The sequence below is a fragment of the Lacerta agilis genome, chromosome 14 (genome assembly GCF_009819535.1).
Source record: "Lacerta agilis isolate rLacAgi1 chromosome 14, rLacAgi1.pri, whole genome shotgun sequence".
Classification (NCBI taxonomy): domain Eukaryota; kingdom Metazoa; phylum Chordata; class Lepidosauria; order Squamata; family Lacertidae; genus Lacerta; species Lacerta agilis.
The window spans coordinates 13,981,186-14,005,938 of record NC_046325.1 but is presented as its reverse complement, the minus strand read 5'-3'; the positions used below and the strand labels follow the sequence as shown (position 1 = coordinate 14,005,938).

Genomic DNA, 24,753 nt, shown 5'->3' with positions numbered 1-24,753 from the left:
GGAAAGTTATTCAGTGCCCCATTAGTTTCATTATCCCCACTTCTAATGCCCAGATACTGGTGTTAGAAATCAGGCATTTGAGTCAATTAAATGCATCTTGATCTTTCCAAGTAATTTTGGGGGCATCTCCTTTATCAATGCTTTTAATCAAATAACTGACTAAATATTGCAATCCTTGTTGGAAGGATTTTTAAGGCTATAAGAGAAGACCATCACTGGCCATATTTCTTTTCAGAGCTGACAGAACATTCTGGAAAAAATGTCCAGTTTGTTTTTGGACCCTTTGGCCCACCACTCTTTCAAAATATCAGTCTCCCAAAGAGAAAACCAAATATCCCTGGAAGATGTACCATTGTGGATTTTCTTGAATGTTAGAGCAGCTCCTGGAAGGAGCTCCCATTAAATCAAGCATTTTGCTCTTGCATAACTTCAAATTTCATCACTCGGAGGAAACAAACATTTGAAGATTGGATAGACCAAAACAGAATTGGCAAATGCAAGGGCAAACTCAAAAATATAGTGTCTTGGGAAATGTTTGGGTTGCTTTTGCACATGTGCAGTTCACACGAAAGCTAAACCATGGTTTAGTGTGGGGCAACAGTCCCTTTTAGCCTGAGGGCTGGACTAAGGCTGGGCCAATCCTCTGAGAGCCACAGAGACAGCCCCACTTATTGAAAACAGGTCAGCTTCTTGTGGTTTGAAGTTGGCTTCTTTCAACAAGCCATAGTTAATCTTAACTATATTTTGTCCAGGTTGTGACAGCACAGCAAACTCTGGGTGATTTAAACAGGGCCAAAAGTTCCCATACTGCTCCTTGTACCTGAGGAAGCAGTGCTTTTGGCTTTGGGGTCCTTTCAAAGACATTTTTTAAAAATGTAAAAAGACAATTTAAAAAAAGTTTTATGTACACACACTGGATTGGGGGGTTGACGGCAGAACACTGGGTCTCTTCCGTGAAATCCATGGATGGTGGGATATTCCTTTCACAAGGAGAAAAAAAATATTTTGTAGCACCAAGTGGAATGCAGGAAAAAAAGCAGCAGCTATAGTAATTGTTAACCCTTAATAACAGTGCTATACTAGAGAAATTTCTGTTCTTATACACTCAAAATTCTACACAGAGAAAGAAGAGAGAACAGGTTTTCTACTGCTTTTTTTAAAAAAGAAAAATCTCAAGTGTGCATCTCTCAACGTTCCATACTTTGTGAGTCTGTCCACTGTTTAGCTGGTGCACATGGGAGCATCATCTGAAAGTAAAAAGTGAGGGGAGGATAATAGCCTGTTTGTGAAAGGAGTCCCCACCTATGTTTCCATCTGTGGGAACCAAGGAGGGGAACACCTCTGCTTTCCCCTGCTTTTGACAGGCATCAATACCTCTGCGACATTACCAGCCACCATTCTGATGTCCACCTTCATCTCATACCTATTTGCATGCCCAGCAACCAACTCGCCTCACACTAAGCGACGGGGCGAAGGTTGCCATGCTCACTGGCACTGGAAGGCAAAGGGTCAAGAATGAATGCGGACATACAGAGGTGAGCAAACAGCCTGCAGAGCTATCCCATACACACCTCAAAAATAAAGGCAATAATAGCCCATCCAGATGTTGATGGCCTACAACTCCCATCATCCCTTACCACTGGCCACAGCTACCAGGGATGATGGGAAGAAGAGTCCAACGGCATCTGGATCTCTAATATAAAAGGCAAGGTTCTCAATGGCTACAGGATAGCCAGAGCAGATGCCTCTCCCCTGTGCAGGGCCTGATGCTCCACCAGCTGCGCCTTCGAGCTGAAGCTCATCCCGCACTCGGCACACGTGTTTGGCTTCTCTCCCGTGTGGGTCCTTTTGTGCTTCGTCAGGGTGGAGCTGTCGCAGAACCCCTTGTTGCAATAGGGGCATTTGTAGGGCCGCTCGCCCGTGTGGAGTCTCCGGTGAATGACCAGCTGCGACCACTGGCGGAAGGCGCGGCCGCAGTCGGGGCAGCCGAAAGGCTTCTCCCCGGTGTGAGTCCGGTGGTGGTTCAGGTAGACGGAGCTCAGCACAAAGGCCTTGCCGCACACGTCACACTTGTAGGGCTTCTCCCCGGTGTGGCTCCGCCGGTGGATGATGAGGGAGGACGTGTCGGTGAAGCCCTTCCCGCACTCCTCGCATTTGTAAGGCCGCTCCCCTGTGTGGCTCCTCTGGTGCGTCACCAGGTGGGAGCTGAGGCTGAAGCTCTTGCCGCATTCCACGCACCGGTGGGGCTTCTCCCCAGTGTGGATCCGCTGGTGCTTCTTCAGGGTCGAGTTCTCGATGAAGCTCTTCCCGCAGTCGGGGCACTTGTGGGGCCGCTCGCCCGTGTGGATGCGCTGGTGCTGGATGAGGTGCGAACTCTGGCCAAAGCTTTTCTGGCACATGGGGCACTGGAATGGCTTGTCCCGCGCGTGGTACCTCTGGTGGCGGATCAGGTTGGAGGCCTCGCTGAAGTTGACCCCGCACTGGGCGCACCGGTACGGCTTCTCGCCCGTGTGAATCCTTTGGTGCTTCGTCAGATTCGAGTAGAGGCTGAACGTCTTGCCGCAGTCGGAGCAGCTGTGGGCCACGCCGCTCGTGTCGATGGCCGTGGCCTCCCCGTTGCTGTCGATGAGGTAGGCCACCTCTGTCAGGTGAGTCCTTTGGTGCACCCGGAGCCTGGCGCTCTCGTCGAAACTCTTACCGCACCGGGGGCACTTGTAGGGCTTGTCTCCCGTATGGATCCTCCGGTGCCTGAGCAGAATGGAGCTGCGGTTGAAGGTCTTCCCGCACTCGGGACATTTGTAAGGCTTCTCTCCCGTGTGGATCTTCTCGTGCTCAGCCAGGTTGTTGCTCCGGGTGAACCTTTTCCCGCATTGCGAGCATTTGTAGGGCTTCTCGCCCGTGTGGATCTTCTCGTGCTGGACCAGGTTGGATGTCTTGTTGAATCTCTTTCGGCAAATGGAGCACTTGTAAGGGGCTGGCTCGCCCGCAAGTTCCCCCATCCCAGGCCCACCACCTGCTATGTGTCCTCTAGGAGCCTCAGATAGATCCCTTGAACTTTGGATAATCAGATCCTCTTCCTGCTCCATTCTAGGAGCCTGGAGGACATGAGATCCTGGATTGGAGACTGGAAAAAAACAAACACAAATGGGGTTATGGATCACACAAGCTCTGTCAGGAATCATTTATGGGTCTTTTCTATTTCCATGCCATTATATTGAAAACCTGCTTAATATTTTTAAAAAATCTCTAAGTAGTGTACAATTTAAAAGCAGCAGAACAATATCTTTAAAACACTCACGAACACTTTATTAGACCCTTAGTAGTTTTAAACACCTGTAGGAAGGAATTAGAATGCACCACAAAACTAGAGAGATATCGCAGCTGCTTATCCAGTACTGGAATAAAATGAGGCTGGAGGGCAATAGCAGGCAGGCAAGCAAGCAGGCAGCAGCTGGTACCATTGTAAGAGAATATACAAATTTAATGAATAAATCAATAAAATAAAATAATACCAATGAAGCTATAAGTGAATAAAATTAAGACCAAAGGTTCAATCCCTTGTAGTACCTTAAAGCTGCAATATTAACCCCACTTTTCTGGGAGTAACTCTCACCTTGGATTCAGGACTCAATTCTGACCAGACCTGCTTAGGATTGTGCTGTTAATAAACGAGGGTTTCTTTATAAATGTTCAGTGGACTTTCCCATTGCAACTATTGGGGGAGAATTACTATGTTGGAGCGTGCAGCGAGATGTGCATTTTCTTCTTTTGGTCCTCCGTTTCGTTTACCTTTATTTTTCGGCATCATGCAATGTATAATTAAATATCCGCTAGTAAAGCTACGATTCATTCCTAAGCATTATACTATAGAACACCCATTATATCTTCTCTACCACCCACTGCATTCCACTGCCGTTTCCCTGCGCGGTTCATCTCCTTTCTGTCTGTCTGTCTGCCCCCCTCTCTCTCTCTCAGCTGGCTGGAGCATGTTGCTGAGAACGCCAAGGTTGCAGGTTCGATCACCGTGTGGGACAGCTGCATATCTCTGCATCGCAGAGGGGGCTGGACTAGAGGATCGCCGGGCTCCCAATGCTATGATCATAATATATATATAACACACGCGTCCTCTTTCTCTTTCTCCCTTCGCCCACGCCCGGCCAACTTACCGAACTCAGGGTATTTGTGCCCCTGACATCACCATCCCCGCCTCCCCCCTCCGGGTGGCTCCAGGCACAAGCCGCCTCCCCAGGTGGCTTAAAGCATCCACCAGCCAGCAAAGCCCAGCTGGAGGGAGGAGCAGCCACGGAGGAAGGTGCACCCTGTATTAGAGCTCCCCTTCTCTTTCCCTGCAGCGATCTCCAACATCTTCAGGAACCACCAGCCTGGCTGGCAGAAAACTGGGAATGCCGCCGCGGACGCTCTGTGGTTTTAACTCTTTGCTCTCCCGCTCTGCAGATGCTGCTGGTGGTTTTTTTTTTCCCTTTAACGTGATGTTTTGCAGCAAGTTAGCAGAATGCCCTCTTGTCGCTGGATCAGGCCAGAGCCCCATCTAGTCCAGCACCCCTGTTCTCATGGGATGCCTTGGGGAAAGCCAGCGAGCTGGCAAGAGCGCTCCACCCTCCCCCCCCCGTTGAGATTCCTAGCAGCTGGTATAAAAGAAGAAGTCAACAGGGCTCTTTGGAAATATTAATTGATTCCTTATTTCCTTATACAATTTATATGCCGCTTTATTACAATCTGGTGCAATGGAACGAAGAGTTAAAATTATAAAACCAGACTTCAGTTAAAATGCATGCTGGAATAAAAAAAAAAGGATTCAGTAAGTGGGATGGGGGATGGGGCTGACTCACCACATCTGGAAGGGAGTTCCATAAAACTGGGCCCATAATATTGAACGCTTGCACCTGGTGGGTACAAGCTGTGCATCTGAGCCACGGGGAACAACTCCCAGTGACTCCCCTGGAATGAGGGATCAGGTGGTCCCTGAGGGATCCTTCGCCAAAGTTGTCAAGAGCCTTGTAAATTAATGCAAGGACCTTGAACACAATTAACTCACCAATCTCTGAGTGATGAGACTCTGGCTATTTTTGTTCTACCTTACACAGTATAGTCACTTCCAATTAGGTGAGGGATAGAAGAGGGTTGCTCCAATTTTTCTCTTAAGGCAGCTTCTTTGGACATGTAAATTATGCTACTTAGCTGGCCAGCTAAAGCAATTATCTTACAAAGAAGCTGGACACAGAATCACAAGCCTTTAAGGGTTTCATGGATAAATCAGACTTGACCCACAAGAAACCTATAAAAATATATTGCTATTTAGGTCAGGAATAGCCAGTATGATGTTCTCCTGATGTTTTTTGGAGGACAACTCCTATTATCCTTGGACTTTAGCCAACATAGCTTGGACTGATGGGAGTTGTAGTCCAGTAACATGGAGTGCAGCTCTACATATAAAGCTTTCTCAGGTCTGACCCCAAAACATTTCCCTCATCTATCTATCTGTCTACCTATCAAAGAAGGAAACAAGCAGGATACCATATTTGTGATGACGGTGTCATTTAAATTTTGAATTTCTTTCTTCCCGTCTGCTTCCAAGAGAAACACAAGGTCAGCTTGCAAATGCAGTGAGTTCACATCACTGCACAAAAGTGGTATTGCAATGCTGGACTCAACCATAAATAATCCCATATAGTCATTTCTGTCCTGCTATTATTTCTCTGCATCACCTCACCACTGGTCGCCAAAATACAGGAAAGAGGAAGTTGAATTTTTCATATATCTGTATTTTTAAATAGCAAGGAAGTTCACCACCAGCGGATGAATGACAGACTTCTCCCCCAGAGCTATATTTGGCCAGACTAATCAGCTTGCATCTATTTTGTTTTGCTGGGTGAGGAAAATAAAAATTTCTAGCTCTCATTGATGTGTCACTTCTGCCAATTTTAGATGATGTGTTATTGGCAGATATCTCTTTATAGATTTAAGTACTGGAGGAATATGACAAATGCTTCAGTTATCCCTGTTTATTAGGGACAGTTCCTATCTCCTCCCTGTCACGGGCAAATAACTGCCCCTGATTTGTGTGTTTATTCCTTTTGACAATGTCTTGTTAAAATTTTGTGAGCATGAGTTGCTAAAGTTATTATTTTTCGGGAGCCAGATCCCTTTCTAGAGTCCTCTTATGTTAAAAGGAGGCGTGCATATATGTGATATACAGATAGGATTTATTTATTTATTAATTTAAAAAATTAGCAATTCTACTGTGGTGCGGATAACTTTGCTGCCACTGCTGCTGTGACAGTGACGGCTGCAGCACACTCCTTGGAGTCTGGATCTACTGTCTCCTTGGCAGCCCCTCCCTAGACCGCCTCTACAGCAGCCTCCTGGTGAACCCTTGTTCTAGACCTTGTTCCCGATGTAGCTCTTTAGTCCCCCCCCCTTGTTCCTGAGGTAGATCTTCACTCACCGACCTCACCCCTTCTTCCCTTACAGAGGGGGAGCGCCATTTTGTGGTTCACCTCAGGTGCCAAAAATGTCTTGGCCCAGGTTGGGCTGCTAGAAGGCCACTGGGACATGACAATTGAGCCTTCCAGCTACCCTTTCCATCATGTATCTGTATCCCTGCTGATTCTGAAAGGTCTACCAGGATAGTGGGTCTGCCTCAACAGCTGACCAAGAGTTGTTATATTCTCTGCCTGGACTGCCCTTATGACAACGTTCAGGTTTATGTTTTTCCTTTCCAGATGACAATACAGTGGTAGCATTGGGGAAGCATCAGGACACAAACTAAAGGAGAATAAATCCACCGCTGTATTTGTCAGAAACCTTTGGCAGAATATACCAATCTGGAGCAGCTCTTAAGGCATTCTGGGATACATGGTTTATTCACATATAGATTCAGCATAGATTCATGGCATACTTAACATACCCTGACTGCCACCAGATTTTGTAGGGGCAAGGTTTGCACCCCAGTGACGTTTCAAGAGCTCCATTTTACACTCTGACCTGCAGCCTGACTCTTGTCTAAACTTCTCCCTGCTGTAGCTTCTCAATATGCTATCTTTGCTCACACAGACTCAGTCAGCACATTTCAGAGCTCAGAGGAGTGAGGGATAATGCTCTCCTCTTCCGAAAAAGCTAGAGACAGCAACCTCAGTAATGTGGAAAAGTATTTTGCCACTTTGCCAGGCCACCAAAGTAATCCTGGTTCTCTTAGCAGTCTCCTGTTCAAACCATCAAATGTCACGAGGCTGAAAAAGACTCTAAGAGCTCATCTAGCCCAGCCCCTAATCCCATTGCAATCACTTTATGGATATCCATCCATAAAGTAGGTTGTGCATTAAGTAGGAAAAGGACACCAAAATGCCTTTTTAAAGTGTGGCACATTTAATGGATAGATCCTAGGGAGCAAAAGTTTTTCTCCTTTCCTTAAAAGGCAAAGAAAAGGGGGCATAGCAGTTAGATGTTCACGAGACAAGGAAGTGGGTTTTAAAGCAGCCAAACCACACCGATGTGGCTTGTATCAGCCAGAATGCGTGCTTATGGGCTTCAGCCACCTGGCAACATCGTGAGCAAAGCCACAGCAGCGGGTCGTGTGAGAGAGATGCAAAAGAACTGCAGTATTGAGCAATGCTTTAAGAAGCAAAAAATATTTTTATGTAGCTGATGGGAACTTTGCAGAGGCAACTATTTTATCTTGCTCAGTCCTCCTCACTCTGTTGCTGCAAGGGTCTAATGCAGGTATCCTGCTTCCATTTCAAGGAAATTACATTTCCCCAATATATTTTGCTGGGAGGACCATGTTCCTATGACCATAGGAGCCAACTTCTAGGGGCCGAGTCCCTTCAGCCCCCCAATAAAATATTTAACAGGGCTGCCCACCCCCAAGTTGGTGGCCATTGCCATTCAAATGGTTGTGTGTGCTGCGTCTTGCGAATGATTATGCAATAATAGATATAATAATAATAAATTTTTATTTATACCCTGCCCTCCCTGGCCAGAACTGGGCTCAGGGTGGCTAACACCAATAAAATTACAATAAAATATAAAAGAAAGAAAAAACAGTTAATTAAAATACAGGATTAAAATACTGGTTAAAATACAATTTAAAATGCAGCCTCATTTTAGTAGTAGCCCATAAATCAAAACCATAAGGGCAGGGAAACATAAGGGTCAGACCGAGTCCAAACCCCCCCCCCCATTTTATTCAAGTGCAAAGGGGAGAACGATGGTGTTGTGACACCCAGGGTGTGGTGTCACTACATAGGGTGCATGTGCCGTACATAGCGATGCTGTACATAGCGGTTTGCTACCGCCGGTGCTCCAGCGCTGTACGGACAGTGCTGGGATCCTCTGCTCGCGGCTGCAGCCACGAATGGAGGATCCTCTACATGTGGCTGTAGCAGCGATGGAGGGATCCCACCGCCATCTGTACGGTGCTCGAGCGACGCCAGCAGCAAACCGCTATGTACAGCGCATGTGCATCGTCGTTGCATAGAGCGCATGCGTGCAACGCTGCACATGCGCTGTACATAGCAGTTTGCTGCCACTATCGCTCCAGTGCTCGACTGCAGCGGCATGATGACTGCTTGCTCTGCTGCGGCAGGGCAAGCCCCTGTGGGGTGCCTTCTTGTCACACACCCCCCCGACATGGCACCCAGGACGAACTGCCCCCCCTGTTGTGATGACACTGCAAGTGCAGCTGCTTTGGTTTGTTACACCTATTGGCTTATGCCTATGGTGTTTTTAAAGGTGAATAAAAAATCAGGTGATCAGCAGCCAGGAAGCCTTCAGTATTTCCTGCCACCTGGTGAAATGTGTAGTTCTGTTTCTCAGCTGTGAATTCCCCTTCTCTAGTGTTGGCGTGTGCATATATCCTGGTGGTTTTTTTGGTGACATCTGGTGTGAACGGTCTGCCCATGTGAACAGCAAGGCCAACCAACCTTGTAAAGCTTGTAGTGCTAAAATTTATAATACCACTGTTTCTGCAGCTTTACTTAACCTTCATTAGAGCTAAGGTGTTTGTCTGTGCTGCTTACTGATCTGGAAAAGATAGAAAGTTTTGAATCAGCTGCTGTACCCTTGACCCAGAAGCAACAGTATCTTGACTTGGGATGATTGATCTCTGGGTTTGTTTGATTTATTATTATTATTATTATTTTGCAAGAATCAAGACTTAGGATTTTGCAAACCTTAGCAACAAATTGAGAAGAGGAACATAATCCTTCTGCATCCTGTTTGTTCCTTTACTACTTTTGTGGGGAACCAGAATAGAAAGGGCAGCTGAAATCCAAGGACTGATTTGGGCCACTTAGACATACAAAAGTATCTGATGCATCATTTACTTATGTGTCTTGTTCCTTTCTTTCAATGAGTAAAAGACATCATATGTGGTTCTTCTCTGTCCCCCCCCCCCCAGTTTTATCTACACAGCAACCCTATGAGGTGGGTGAGGCTGACAGGTACTTTGAAGCACTTTCTTTAAAGGTTCAAAGTGGATAGCAAGCTAAATCGAACTTTTGGGAACCAATAACAATAGAGCTTTTCTTCATCTTTTGTATAACACTTAGGTTGGAAATGTAGGAAACACACACACACACACACACACACACACAAAACTCACTACTGAAATCAGGGTGAGGATTCAGTAGTTTTTCCTGGCACATTGTTAATACAATCTACATCTCCCCCCCTTTTTTACTGTAGTATTAATTTCACAGAATGCAAATGGTCTCGTGTGACTGCCATGATAATTTAGTTAGAATATTTTAAGGACGTATACAGTCGAACTGGCCTAAGCTTGGTGTGGAGGAAACAAGTACTGATCGCCCTCTTTAGCAACTAGAGGAAAGTGGCAAGCCTATGTAGAGTGATCGAAACATAATGTCACCCAATGAAAAGGAAGGGAGATAATAGCTGATCTGCCAGTGACTCTTATGAATGAACACACATTAGGAAATATTCAGGAGGCTGGGTGTTGTGATGGAGAGATCAAGGTGAGTGCCCCCACTGCATCACACAGCAGCTCCAATTTGAAAGAGAACCTGCTATAAAGAACAAGACTAAAAGTTAACATGAATAATAAAAACCTCAGAGGAGCTCCTGAAATGTTTGCCCGATTTTTTTAAAAAACCTAATCACTTTGAAGGTAAACCCCACTAGAACCTGTGGTGGAATCTACAAACATATAAAAACCGTTCTGAAAATGCTTTTTTAAAAAAGTGTTTTTAAAAATACATTGAATTTTCCATAAGGCTCACCATCGCCATCTAATTTCACATGGTATATTGCACTTAAAACACACTTAAAACATGGGTTTTTTGCAGCTATATAGCTGAGTCCTCTCTCTCTCCCCGTGTGTGTGTGTGTGTTTGTTTGTTTGTTTCTGCACTATACATTCAAAGCAGAATTATACCACTTTAAACAGTCATGGCTTCCTTCAGAGAATAATGGGAAATGAAGTTCGTTAATGTTGCTGAGAGTTATAAGAAGACACATTTCCCCTCCACAGAGCTACAGTTCCCAGGAATTGTAGGGTTTTTTGAGGGAAGCCAAAACTGTTTTAAGTGGTACAACACTGCTTTAAATGTATAGTGCATATGGGGCCTGTGTTTGTGTTTATGTTTATGTGTGCATGTATATGTATGCTGCAATGTCTACTCAGAGCTAAGCTTCATTGAGTTCAATGGGGCTTACTTCCAGATAAGAGAGGTTAGGACTGCTGCTTTAGGATTAGCTGCAATCATTTCCATATTATGCCTGTAGGCTTTTGTGTGTGTTTGTAGGATTTCAGCGTGTGTTTTCTGGGGGCAGGGAACAGGTGTCTAGAGTCTCCGCTGATAGCCCCTCTCCATGTTCTTTGAAAAATTCAAAACCCATTTATTTATTTATTTATTTATTTCATAAAAATTTACATACCGCTTGATTGGAAAAGAAAGCCCCTCAAATCAGTTTACAAAAAGCTAAAACGATAAAATCAGCAAAAAATTACAAAACTTTAAACATACTGTTATGAGTTTGTGGGGGACCAGATCCCATTAAATACTTGGGTCAAATAAAAGTTTGAATTAATTACCTGTAATGTTTGGAAGGTTAAACTGAAATTTGACTTTAAGTAGCTGGCCTCAGCTTTCCCTGTCCAGGAAACCACCTGTAAGAGAGGGGGAACCAAGCTAATAATGGCCAAGTCATGAACCTAACAAAAGACAGAAAGAGAAGCCATCAGCAAGTCTAAGACCATGTGCCCTGCACCCTGGGTAGTTAGCACCATATATTTGGCATTTTCCCCCATGTTTGTTTGATTGACGTAAACCATTATATGAAATGGCTGACCTGGAAAGAAATGTACGCAGGAAGTCACATATATTGGTAGAAGCCAATGGAGAATAAAGCCAGGTTGCTGGGAGAGCACTTTGCCCTTCACAGAGGTACAATTCTCAGAGTTCCCTGGGAAGAGGGATTGACTGTTAAACCGTTCTGGGAACTGCAGCTGTACAAGAGCAACAGAGGTCTGTGAGGTTCTGATATATAATATTGTATGTAATAGTAGTGTAATTGAGGTAAATGTAAAGGGAAGCCTGTTGGAAGAATTAAGGTAAAGTAAGGAAGGTGGTTGGGGAGAGAGTGAGTTTGGAATGTTGGTTGTGCGTGCTGATTGGATGGGAATTTTGAAAAGGAATTTGAATGCTGGCAGTTGAGAGTCAGTTGAGAGTTCAGTTAAGAGCAGAATGAGGGTGGGAGGAGAGTTGGCAGTGGGTGTGAAGCAGGGCTGGTTAGTTAGAGGAACCAGACATGGCCCACCCATGAGGTGGGGTAAAGCAATGCCGGAGGCGGCAGGGCAGACTGTGTGGCGTGGCAGCAGGGCATGGCGGCACTTCCCATTTCGCCTCAAGTGGCAAAATGGGATGCGCTGGCCCTGACAGGAACAGTAATATAGAAGCCTGTGCTGCATACGAAACAAAGCAACGAAAAAGAGAAAGAGGAATTGAAACCCTATGCTTATGTACATTGAGTGATTATATAAATAAGCATTGTTTATTATTTATGTTTAAGAAAATAATTGCAAGACACTAACTACTTCTCATTTGGCTGGGTAGAGTATTCAGATATATATTATCCATGGTGGCAGCAGGAATAAAGGGGGATTCGTGAACTACCCATCCAAAAGCCAGCTCATAGGTGTACATCTTATTAAGAGAGGGAAGGTGGTGCCGAGGATTGCAGGGACTGCCAGAGCATCTCATCACACAGATGGGGGCTGGTGGCACAACAGGGTCTTCAAGCTACTCTTAGGAACTTTAACAAACGACAGTTCCCCAGATTCTTTGGAGGAAGCTGTTAAAGTTGAATGCTGCTTTACTACTTCAAATGTGTGAGGCAGATGTGGCCTAAGGACAGGTCGCTGTTCCATTCTGGGTAGGGGGTCGTGGTCTGAGGAGTTCCAGCCCCAGTGGGGTGTGTGTGTGTGTGAAAAAGATAGTGAGTATACAAAATAATATCCTGGAAGTCCAAGTTTAGTCTAGGAAGTAAGGCTGGGCCAACAGGGGATCAGGTTCCAGGAGTGCAAAGTCAATAAGCAGAGAGGTCCAAAGGAACAAGGTCAGGCTGAGCTCCAATGAGACTGTTCAGTGAGTCAGGGTGCAGAGTTCACAGAAAATTCAGGGAAAGAATACATCAAATTTAGAGAAGGCAAAAGAAGCAAAGGAGGTAACATCCTGGACAGCTCAGAATGTAAGTGAAGCCTATGTTTAAAAGAGCCCAGCCGGTTTCAGGAGCTATTGACTCCAGTGGCATTGGGGGTGAAAGGGGTGCCAACTTGGAAGGCCCAAGTAACCCCCCCCCCCATGCATAGCCAATCACATGACACAGTGCATGTGACCATTTGAATGACAATGCCCATCAACTCTTGGGGGTAGCCCTCTCAAGTATTTTATTGGGGGGCCAAAGGGACCTTGGCTTCTAGAATTTGGCTCCTATAGCTGGGGCAGGGGTTCTGTACTTTTGCTGAGGTACAGTCAGTGAGACCTCAGCCACATCCACACCTTAAAACCTATTCAGTGCACAATCAAAGCAAATGACTTTCCCAAAGACTCCTGGGAAAGTAGTTTACTCACCACAGAACTACAACACCCACCACCTTTCACAAACAACCGTTCTCAGGATTCTTTAGCAGAAAAGCCATGTGCTTTAAAAGTATGGTGTGGATGTGGCCCCCTGGGCTGAAGATGCACTGACACAGATTCTACTAGTGCTGGAAATCCCAAGAAGGTAGAGACATTTAGGGCTGATTTTGAAGACAACTCCTCTTCCCAGTCACCTCTTGCACATGCACATGCCTCCAACTTCTCTTCTTGACTTTTTTTCTTCATATGGAGTGAAGGAATCTATCAGCAGCAACTCATCACCTCTCACCTCAAGCCTGTAGTTCAGCCTTCTCTGAAGGCACTTTTTTCCTCCTCCAGCTCTCCCCTGTCTCCCCCACTGACTGGCTCCTGATTGCAACTCTTTACAAGTTCTCCAGCTGCCCATCTGCTCATGCAGTGTTGTCTGGAAAGAGGGGTTGATTGTTAAACCACTCTTTGGGAGGGGAACAAGGGTCTCCTAACAACTCTCAGCACCCTTAAAAAATACAGTTCCCAGGATTCCTTGGGGAAAGATATAAGGTGTTTAAAGTGGTACAGTAGTTGCACGTGTGAGAGAGAATTCAACAAGCAGGTCCAATTTTTCTCACCCCAGCATAAGCTGTCGGTGGTTTTAAAAAAGCCTCCTTTTATTAACACAGCAGTTCAGAGCCCTCTCTTCTTTGGCCTCTGATCTTGCAGGCCTTTCATTTCGCTCATTTTCCCACCCCCTTCCAGTAGCCACACTGCCTGACTCATACACTCTGTTCTAGTCTGCCCCCCCCCCTTGAGGGCTGGGCTTTCTTCTCAGACTCTGTATCTGATAAAGTTACACTTCTGTACTTTCTGTATTCAGCTGTTTAGCTGCCAGTTACCTTCAAAGCAGCCCCATTGCCTGCCGGGCTCCCTGCTTTTCTACTCTTTCATCCACTGGTCATTTCATCCCAGTCTAAATAATACTAGGCATGGATCTTCCAGCACTGCTTTTTTACCTGGGCACAGGTGAGTGATAACAGCAAGGGAGTCTGAGGGTGTGAACTAGGGTGGGTGGGTGCTCATCCAAATCTTTTAAAAAGCAACCTGCTCGGTCCAAATTGAGAACAGAAAAAAAACCCCAAAGTGTATCTATTTCTTGTGAAACCTAGCTGCAAACCAACAACCCTCTATGGTAGCCAAAGTTATTGTCTTCTTGCATTCTGCAGGAGTAGCATTAAAAGAACAACTTCCTGATACTTCTTTTCACCTGTTTGAAACGGCTTCATTGTTTGAAATAAATTTGCTCTAGCCTCACTTGCTCCACAAACACACAATTCACGCAATGTCCGTGCTGCAGAGTTAGGACAACTCTGACATTAACTCTGTCCTTTGTGTGTTCTCTCCACCAAAGAGAGAAGCTATTTACAATCAAATTAATAGAATGTGAGAAAATTTGGGGCAATTTTGATGAGAACTGGAAAGTTTTTTTTTTTTAATGGCCCTTTTGAGATTCTTGTAGGAATGTAAATTTGAATTACTGTAAATAATTTCCTTCAGCATCCATTCCCCAGACCAATTGCTTTCAGCACCATGAGGACTTGCCTTTTCCTTTAGTATTTCATTACATGCTCCAGGAATAGCCATTGTGGTACCCTCCATATGTTGTTGGGCTCCAACTCCCATCAGTCCCAGGTAGCATCATCCCATGGAGGTTGGGAGCTGTTGTCCAGCAAAATCTGGAGGGCATCACCATGCTGTTAACTGCCCTGCCTTAACACATTGTCTTCAGACTAGATTGTAGTCTGGATCTGAGCCTTGACTCAATTCCAACACTGAGCAACAATAGTAATTGTTCTGGGTTAATTAACCTGGAGGGGTTGATTCAGATGCCTCAGACTTTTCCATAAGGACTTTATTATTCATCTCATGACTGTTGCACCACAGCTTACTATAACCAACCATTGGTATTCCTTGGATACAGATTTGAAGCTTGGCTGGAAAAACTTTGGGACTTGATTTTCATGGGCAAATTGACAAATGTTCGTTTGTTACAAATGCCTTTTATCCAACTTGATTTATCTTTATTGCTTACGTATCTCAAAAGGAGCATGAATAGAGGCCTCCAGCATTTCATGGAGATCTATGGAAATAAACCTTCAACTAGTATGTGTAATGATGACCTATCTAAACACCTTACAGTAGTAACTTTGATGTACTCTCTTGTGGGGAATGGGTCCCCACTTTTCTTGTTGTATCTGGAAAAGACAATTTTTAAAAAATCAACCTGGAATGGGGTGTGTGTGTGTGTGTGTGGTTTACTGAGAGTCCATTTAACTCTTGCAGTGCTGGTGTCGCGGTGTTGCGGATTTAGCGTGGATGTGACTACACCAACCATCTTTCAGATAAGAACTCAGAGCTTTGGGAGCAGCGTGGCACAGACCAGGAATGAGTAAGAGGAAGCTGATTTGGTGTCAGGGACAGGGTTACTGGGAAGATGGGAGAAGGGCCCGGAAGGAAGATGAAAAAATGGCAAATGGCACTGGGGAACAAAAACAGCAAGGGCCTTAATTGGCAACACTTTTTGTATGCATTGTGACATTTTCAGTGGCCTGACCTGACCCCAAACTTCCTAGGCTTTCCTCCCTTGTGTGGCTTTTTATGCACACTTCCCCCTTTTATATGCATTTTTGTGCATGTTGGGATAGATTCAACTAAATAGTTGCACTGGTGGGAGTCAGTGCAACAAGTCCTGATAGTGTGATGGTTCTTTCCCCTCTCTTCTTCCATACACCCCCCCCCCACACACACACTGGCTCAGAGATGGGGTTGGAAAAACCCCAGAACAGTGTGTGGAGTGAGGAGAGCGGAAATTGTGCCACCAGGCAAGCAAAAATGCTTGCACTGATGGAGTTATTTCCTTAGTGCTACTTTGAATTCTACCCATTACTTTAATGGAGGACTGCATTGTGAAATTTTGAGACGTGAATTGTGAAGGATAGCTGTATTTCAGTCCATGTATTGGTTCAAGAAATGTGAATTAGGCCATTTCTTATTAAAATGCAAATTGAATGTCATTTCTCTCTCATCCCTACCTGTATGCATGAACCCCCCACACTTCCCTCCCACTCCCAAGCTCACCTTGTCTGAGCAGCTTTTGGCCTGATGCCTTAGTGCTGTTTCTCAGCTGAAGCAAAGCTGAAGTAACTGGTTTGGCTCAAGTTCATTCTTTGTTTTCTTGGCTGGCCGCTCCCTTCTCTCTGTTCTCTCTTTGTTGTCTCGTGAACTCCTTTTGGCAGAGCACTGTCTTTTCTTTCTTTGCTTAGGGCAGGACTGGGGAGCCTGTGGCCCTCCAGATGCTGCTGAACTACAACTCCCAACAACCTCCAGCAAACATGACCAATGGCCAGTGGTGATGGGAGTTGCGGAAACATCTGAAGGGCCAAATGTTCCCCACACCTGGCTCAGGTTACATCATAAAGTGTCACTGTATAGATACTAATCACCTGCCTATTGCCCCCCTCACCTCAGGGTGCTTGTCGGTGCCCCACTTCAGCATGGACGAGTGAATGAAATGGGTAAACTTTACCGGTGCACCTACAGTTCAAGTGCCTGTACAGAGATTAGCATCCAACGTAGGTACCGGTAACTTCTAAGTTTCAAATGAAGCTGGTCCTATCTGGGAAAAGCCAAAAGGTTGTCCAGGTTCTCTCAGGGAGAGGGGAGAGGGAGGTATGGGGTCAGGGTAGCCTGGGCTTGTGGTCGCCGTTGCAGAACTGTGTGAGGTGTTTTTTTTGTTTGTTTTGTTTTTTACAGAATTTGGGAATGGATTGTCTGAGAGAGGCAGGATGTCTGAGTTCAGTTCAAGAGAAGTGAAATCTTGTGGGAAGCGACAAAGAGGAGGAAGTGAGACTAGTTTCCAAATTGTAAGGCTATAGTAGCCTGAAGTCAGAGCGAGGCCCCCGGACATTTCCCTACAGATCTGAGATTGCTATAAAGCTGCCTTTGCCAATCTGATGGCCACCAGATGCTGTTGGACTCCATTGCCCATCAGTCCCAATCAGAATGGTCAGTGGCCAGGGATGACAGGACTTGCTGCCCAACAGCATCTGGAAGGTACCAGGTTGTCTCCCCCTGTTTATCTTTGTTTCTACTTCCCCATGTCCTCTGTTGTTTCCCTGCACCAGTTTTTAGATTGTAAGCCCCTTAGAGCAAGGACCTATCAATCTACCTCAGTACTGTCTGGTAGCTGCTGTACAGGGTTTCAGAGAAGGTTCTTTCCTAGCCCTACCTGGAGATGTTGGGGATTGAACCTGATACCTTCTGAGTGCAAAGCAAATGCTCTGCCACTGGGTTAATATAGTTGTTCTTCTCCCTTCTTAACAATTAATAATCTCACCATGATTACTATTATTTCTTTCAGGGCCTATGGATGCTGTCAATATGTCCCTTGGTCTGTCATTGGTTGCCAGGGATTCTCAAATCTTGGTAAATTCAATTTTTATTTTTATTTTTTGCACTCTTGTGGGAAATTGGCATTGTTGGAGGTAAAGCATTGAGTTTGAATGGGGCCAGATTAAAATCCTCTCCTAGTCAAATAGCATACTCAGCAAATTTGAACATATCATGAAAACTCCCTCTTTGTTCACTTGGAAGGTGTGCGGCCCCACAGTACACCGGGCCTGTGGAACAAACATGTATATGAATGGCTACTGTTTCCTTCTGGATCAAAAGCTCCAAAAGATCCAGCAGTTTCCAGAGATCTTACCAGGTGAGACCTTGGGATGAGCGAATCTGTCAATTGCTCTTGGACTCTCAATTTGCAAATTTCAAGTTGAGTTCTCCTCATTTCCATAGTGCGCTCTCTCTCTCTCTCTCTCTCTCTCTCTCTCTCTCTCTCTCTGTGTGTGTGTGTGTGTGTGTGTGTGTTTCAAAGTCCTTATGAAAAAATTTCAGCATTTTAGTGTGGATTTCTCCTAATATACACATTTTACCTATTTAATGCAATTTACATGTTATTTTCATTCATATACTATGTATTTTCATGCACACTTTCCCCTAATATACACATTTATGTACACATTGCTTGGTTGAAGAACTGCACTGCAAAATTTGGAGAAGTGCAAGTTTAGAAGGGTGGCATGTTTTGGTTTGCAATTGTTTCAGGAAGTGAAAATTAAGGCGCCTCATGTCTGACATGCAGGCAGGAGATTAGGGACAATCCAACAAAGATCCCTGTGGAGGACTGGGGTGACTGGTTGAGTTGGGGATACTAGGATTCTGACACTAGGAACCCCTGCTGGTGACTCAAGAGCTGCTGTAAGTCAGTGACCTAACATGGTGTGAGCAGTGGCATAGCTGAGTGTCATGTAGGGGAGTGCAGCTCCAGGATTGCTTTCCCAGAGCAAGAGCAATGGCATAATCTGCCAGAGCACCAGGTGGCTGAGAGTTTTACCTTGCTCTGGCAAGGGAACAAGGTGATAATGAGGCTTTCAAGTTTGTTTGTGACAGATTAGCACAGTGGAAGCCAAATAATGCAGAAAATATCCAAGCAGAGACAGGACACACCTTTCATTTTCTTTTATGGGTCCCATATTTATACAGCTAGTTAGGAACTTAGGAAGCTGCCTTAAGCTGAATCAGACTATGGGTCAATCTACCTCTATATTTTCTTTTCGTGTGTGTGTGTGTGTGTGTGTGTGTGTGTGTGTGTGTATCGGGTTTTACAATTTAATATTCAGCCAAATAACACAATATAACTCAGCTGCCTGCATTTTTGGACTCTCCTTTGGGGAGTTCATAAACTCTCTTTGGTGATGTGGCTGTGGGGGGCTGTCATGATGAGTTTTCAGAATTTACCACCACACCACTGGATATAAGGTAGATTGAAATGTTCCTTTATCTATCCCCCAGAATGCACTACCCACCCAACAGATATTGTGTTCTTGATTGATGGCTCAGGCAGCGTCAGTAACCAGGACTTCGAAAGAATGAAGTGGTTTGTCTCTGAGGTCATCAAGAGGTTGTCTGGCAGGAACACACGGGTAATGGACATGAGGGGGGTGCTGGAGGGCACTATCATGCAATCTTATTGTGTTTTGGGAGGTCAGTCCTTTCTGGGGGGGAGGAAGACCAGCACTGGCTCCATGTAGGCACCTTCTGTTAGCTGTGGGTATTGGCAACACTTCAGTTCATCATATAAAACCTGCATTCCTGGCTCCACCAACTAGTAGGAGGGCTTTTGCGAGTGTACTAAATGCATTATTTTAAGCATGAGAGTTTTTTCGTGAGTGCACAGCACTCACCCACAGATAAGGCTGTTTGCTGCATCTTTGCATAAATCTTCATTCCAGTCTTGCCTCCTTCCAAAAGTTTTTCCGTTGCACCATTGGTTGGCTGTGGTTACATCCATCAGTCAGTCCCAGTGCAGAAGCACAGCAAATCTCTCTCTCCTTGGAGAAGGCTGTCTCTTGCATATCTGTGTGAGTTGCTAGTTTGAGTTTGTGGTTTTTAAGTGGGTTGAGGGGCTCTTTCGAGAGCAGACGGTTTGTTTCCTTACTCTAGGGGAGAGGGGGGGTACATTTCAACATGGGGCACCTTTCAACAACTGGAATATCTGACTTCTAATACTGCACAATGATTGGCCAATATGCCAGCCAATAAGCTTTTAGTATGAGTAACTGCTGACATTTAGTTTTCAGCCATTTCTTTTACAACTGTTGTGTTACTCAGTGGATCAAGTTCTAACACCCCAAAAGTGAAAAATAAACTTTAATTTTGAAACAGTTAATCAACCAGTAATCTTTTAATCAAGTAAGTTATATTTATTCACATAATAGTTTATTTAATTATGCTTCTAAATACACTATCAATAAGTCACAAGTATTTTTCTAAAATGATTTACAATACTTTAACCAAAATGGCTGCACCAGGGGCAGATTTCAACAGAGCTTAGGGGGGTACATTTCAACAGTGTTGAAAGGTGCCCCTTACCATTTTTCAGTTAAGTAATTATGAAAATTGACTTGTGATTTTTTAGATCAACACCTAGCTTGGATTAAAATGTTTCAGGATAATTTTAGGCTACAGTTTATGGCTACATGAAGCATGATAAGCCTAGGCCTATAACAGTCTATAGTAGGACTATTAGGCCTAATCAGGGTTGTTACATTTAAAACACTCAACTTCGTTTTGTTAGGCCTACTGTTGCTTTATAGAATTTATAAACAAAGAACTCATTAGAAGCATCAATAAAATATTTTTTCCTCTTAAAATTGTAATAATCACTTAAAATATTCAAGACAATTTATTATTTGTTTTTGAATTAAAAAAAATAAAGTATAAATTTAGGAGATTTGAAAAGTTTAAGATGTTACTTTTCATACAGTTTAAGACATGTATTTTAATATTAAGATTCTAATAATTAAAATGCTTAGCCTCATTATTTTGGCTCTTTCAGATTATGTCAGGGAATTGTCCCCGCTGCAGCGCAAGGTGGTGGAAGGGCTCTCCGGATGCTACAGAGAGCCCCAGTCCCACCTTGCCAGCAACTCCTCCTCTGGTAGCAAGAGGAGAGGTGAGACGTCCAGCGAGGAGGGGGAGAGTACACAGGAGAAAGGGAGTAGAGGCTCTGGGGATCCAAGAGAGTCCCAGAACTCCCACAGTCCCGAGGGCGATACAGGGGGGACACAATTTCCGTCGCCCCACAGACGTCATGGGGTGAAAAGAAAGGATGGAAGGCGAGGTTTTCATATTCCAAAACTCTTTTGTTGGGGTCAGAACTGGAAGGGGTAATTCCCGGATTCTGACACCGCTTGATACAGACATGAACTTTTTAGCTCTGCACTGTACATAGTTTGCACAATAAAATCTTTAAAGGAAACAGCGGAGTTCTGGCTGCTTACTCATGAGCAACTAACTGAGAACCTTACAGCAATCCGAGAATCACTGCAGTTATATAATAATAACTATATTATTTTGTGAATGAAGTTTATTTTGGTAAAATGTATGAAATTAGTAGATTTTTTTCTATTGTTGAAATGTACCCCACCTCCCGTTGATAACTGCCCCCCGGGAGGGGCAGATTTCAACAAAGTACATGCTTCATTAAAAATGTAAAATTTGGTATTTTACCTTTGTCTAGAAACTACAGCAAAAATTGAGAGAATACCTCAGGTATGAATTTAGTTAATGGTACTTAGAAGTTTAGTTTTTAAAGCAGTATTACTTCACAAATAATTCTTAAGTAAAAATTGTTGAAAGGTGCCCCCCTCTCCCCTAAATGTAGTCCTTTTGGGGGGTTAGCGTGAAACTGTGTCTCCAATTTTATACAGAAAACAAACTAGGTTTGGGAAGTGCCTGCTGTGTGCAGACACATAACTTAAAAAGCGGTTTAGAGAATTCAGAATGTGCTTTGAACTCTGAGTGAGATCCAGTTAGTCATGCTCGGAGTAGACTCATTAAAATCAAAGGATCTAAGTAGCATGCATAGCATTGCATTCTCTTTTTAATGTTCATGTGGCTGTCATATGTTATCAGTGAATTGAAAGCTGATACATGCTAGAGCTGCATGCCAGATGATCTGTCACTGCCACATCTTTACCCCCCACAATTCTCATGTTTGGGTTTCTTCCATCTTGACAGATTGAATGGGACCAGCATAAAGAATTACTGGCTTCCTGAAGTGACATTGAAATGTGTCTGCAGTGGCAAAACATCCCAGAGTTTCCTTGGCAAAGTTCATGCACATTCAAGTTAGGGTACTTCCAGATAGGGACATAATATTGCAAACAAATTGTTCATATATTGCAGATGGATTGATAGCAACAAGTTTGTTTTTAATTTAATTTATTTTCTATGGAAAGGGTAAATCCTGATTAAATGGCGGTGGGGATATGGGCTTCACGTTGCACAGATGTTATGAAAATCTTGCATGCATGAAGAGCACCCTCTGTGATACAGCAGAAGCCACAGATGGGATTTTTCCTAAGCCTAGCTTCCTCTGCATGTTATTGGACAAAACTGCAAGGAGCCTTTAAAGCCATAGTGAGGAATCCATGACTGCAACTTTCATCATCCCATGCTAGCTAGGACTGATGGCCATGTGAGTCCCACAACACCTACTTTAAAATTAAACCCCCTCCCTGCAAATAGAAAACCAGTATAGCATTCAAAGGGCTAGGCTAGAATCTTTCTTCCAGCTGTGCTCATATTTTGTTTGCTGGGTGTTCTGTGTTTGTGTTCACAATCAAAAGTGGAATCCCCAGATTTGTAGCCTGAAAGTGGTACAATCCATTTTGCCACCTCATTCCACTTCCAAGTATAGAACCAGCCAAACATTATCTATTTCTCTGTGCAATGCAGTGGCGGAGGAAGCCGTTTGGGCACCTGGGGCGGCGCGAGCCTCCCATAGGGGCGGGGCACATTGTGGGGCCTCCAGAGTCTGCCTGCCTCCTCCTACTCAGACACCCACAGCTGGGGGCGGGAGGCAGTGGGCAGACCGTTTGGACAGTGCGGAGCCTGCATGTGCCCAAGCCACCACATCTCTCCCAGGAGAGACGCATGGCTTGGGCGTGCTGCAGGCCCTGTGGTGAGTGCTGCCCGGCATTTTGTCAGTCACCCCCCTCAATGGTGGTATCCAGGGCAGACTGCACCCATCTCACCCCCTTCCTGCACCCCTGGTGCAATGCCACCACAGAGAATCACTTTTTGGGTGGGCTACAATGTCAGTTAGCAGGACACTCTGTTAACCAGCCCTCTGTCACTTGTGAATGCAAGAGGGAAAGGGGTGTTTTTGCTGTTGATGAAAGTAACTGATTTCCCACCTAGCTGTGAACCCTGTGCAGGAAACTGCACTAATACCACATGTTAATTGTAAAGTTTGACAATCCTGCAAGTCTCGCTTGTGGTGCATGCAAGGCCCTCTGTCAGTGGTGAGGCAGCAGGCTTTGCATGCAGAAATTTCCAGCTTCTATTCTCCAGTTAAAAGGACTGGTTATGAGATCATGTGACAGAGTGCTGCCTGAAGTCCTGGAGGTGTGGGGACCTTTAGTCCTCCAGATGTTGCTGAACTATAACTCCCACCATCCCTAGGCATTGGCTATGCTTGCTGGTGCTGTTGGGAGTTGTAGTTTAGCAACATCTGAAGTGCCAAAGGTTTCCCACACCTCCCCTGAAGAGTCAACCTCAGAGCTTACCTTTGCCCTGTGGTTTCTAGGCACAGGTCCAGGATTTCCAGGTCTGTGTCCAAGCACTTTTTTTGTTTCTCTGCACTTATCCTGAGGAAACCCATGTTTCACTGCTGAATCAGAGCTAATGTTTTAAAGCCAAACACTTCCTTAGATTCAGTGGCAAACAGCGGGTTTTCTGGTGGGAAACTAGTGGGACAAGAAGAAGAAGAAGAAGAAGAAGAAGAAGAAGAAGAAGAAGAAGAAGAAGAAGAAGAAGAAGAAGAGAGAAACCGCTCATACCTTTGCCTACAAATGGATTTGTGCCTAGAACCTGTTGCACAAATGGAAGTGTGGACAAGACCTTAGCCTATCACACTCCAAGGGGCTTGGCTTACTACTTCAGCCAGCTCCCAGGTTTCACTCACTAAGGGTCTCTTACAGTGCAATCTACTATGTTCTAATCAGAAGTAATTGTCTTGTTGAGTTCAGTGGGGTTTCTTTCCAGGTAAGAGAGTAAAGGATTGCTTCTTGGACCTTTGGAGACCAGGTAGCCCTATTCATTAACTCCTTTTTTTGTCTTTCTCTTGTTAGTTTGCCCTGGCACAGTATTCCACTGGTTTCACAGAACACTTTGATTTCAATGCTCCAGATCCGTCTAATAATGTCTTGGGTGTCACACAAAGTCGCGGCATGACCTATACAGCCACTGCCATCAGAAAAGTTGTGTATGTCCAAGAACCTTATTTCTCTGCAGAAACAGCTTGCTCCATCTCTTCTCTTTTTAGGCACAAACTAGGCATGAGTAATGGTTCAGTTCTGTTATCAGAATGAATTGCTGTGTTAGGGATCTGCAAAGAGTTTTTAAGATGTTCCAACATCATTGTGGTCCAATATCAAATAAAAAAAATTAAATCCAAAAGGTGTCCCAACAGCTCATTAATATTACAGGCTGGGAGAAGAACTAGAAGCTTGCTGTTCAGGGCTCATCCTAGAATCATAGAATCATAGAGTTGGAAGAGACCACAAGAGCCACCCAGTCCAACCCCCTGCCAAGCAGGAAACACTATCAAAGCATTCCTGACAGATGGCTGTCAAGCCTCTGCTTAAAAACCTCCAAAGAAGGAGACTCCACCAAACTCATTGGCAGCAAACTCCACTGTTGAACAGCTCTTACTGTCAGGAAGTTCTTCCTAATGTTTAGGTGGAATCTTCTTTCTTGTAGTTTGAATCCATTGCTGCGTGTCTGCTTCTCTGGAGCAGCAGAAAACAACCTTTCTCCCTCCTCCATATGACATCCTTTTATATATTTGATCATGGCTCTTCACTCTCAGCTTCAACCCTATCTCCAACTCCCTCTCTCTTTATCTCTGTCCAAACTTTAGCTCTCAGTTCAGTTCAGTTAGCTTAGATTCACAGAAAAACTCTGCTCCCTAGACACAGCAAGCAAGACAAATTCATGCTCAATGGATGCTAGCCATAATGACTATGCCTGG

The 24,753-nt window shown here is 44.6% G+C and overlaps 2 protein-coding genes across 3 annotated transcripts in view; one reads left to right on the top strand and one right to left on the bottom strand.

Moving 5' to 3' along the window:
• Positions 1-890: 890 nt before the first annotated feature.
• On the bottom strand, positions 891-4,365 carry LOC117059215 (zinc finger protein 501-like). The gene is made up of 2 exons (XM_033170808.1): positions 4,167-4,365; positions 891-3,124 (listed from the first exon to the last, which is right to left on the bottom strand). Exon 2 carries the CDS (start codon positions 3,084-3,086, stop codon positions 1,722-1,724), a length of 1,365 nt encoding a protein of 454 aa, XP_033026699.1. The 5' UTR covers positions 3,087-3,124; positions 4,167-4,365; the 3' UTR covers positions 891-1,721.
• Positions 4,366-13,978: 9,613 nt separating this feature from the next.
• LOC117059426 (integrin alpha-X-like) overlaps positions 13,979-24,753 on the top strand; it is a 31,886-nt gene continuing 21,111 nt past the window's right edge. For both annotated transcript variants that reach the window (XM_033171165.1, XM_033171164.1), the window contains exons 1-7: positions 13,979-14,120; positions 15,438-15,543; positions 16,623-16,726; positions 17,515-17,579; positions 17,748-17,862; positions 19,005-19,135; positions 23,852-23,985. In XM_033171165.1, the coding sequence (XP_033027056.1) occupies positions 14,084-14,120; positions 15,438-15,543; positions 16,623-16,726; positions 17,515-17,579; positions 17,748-17,862; positions 19,005-19,135; positions 23,852-23,985 (692 nt within the window). In that variant the 5' untranslated portion in view covers positions 13,979-14,083. The remainder of the gene's footprint in view (positions 14,121-15,437; positions 15,544-16,622; positions 16,727-17,514; positions 17,580-17,747; positions 17,863-19,004; positions 19,136-23,851; positions 23,986-24,753) is intronic.

Bases quoted from the DNA above. Each gene is read 5' to 3' on its own strand.
- LOC117059215 (XM_033170808.1), bottom strand. From the start codon at position 3,086: ATGGAGCAGGAAGAGGATCTGATTATCCAAAGTTCAAGGGATCTATCT.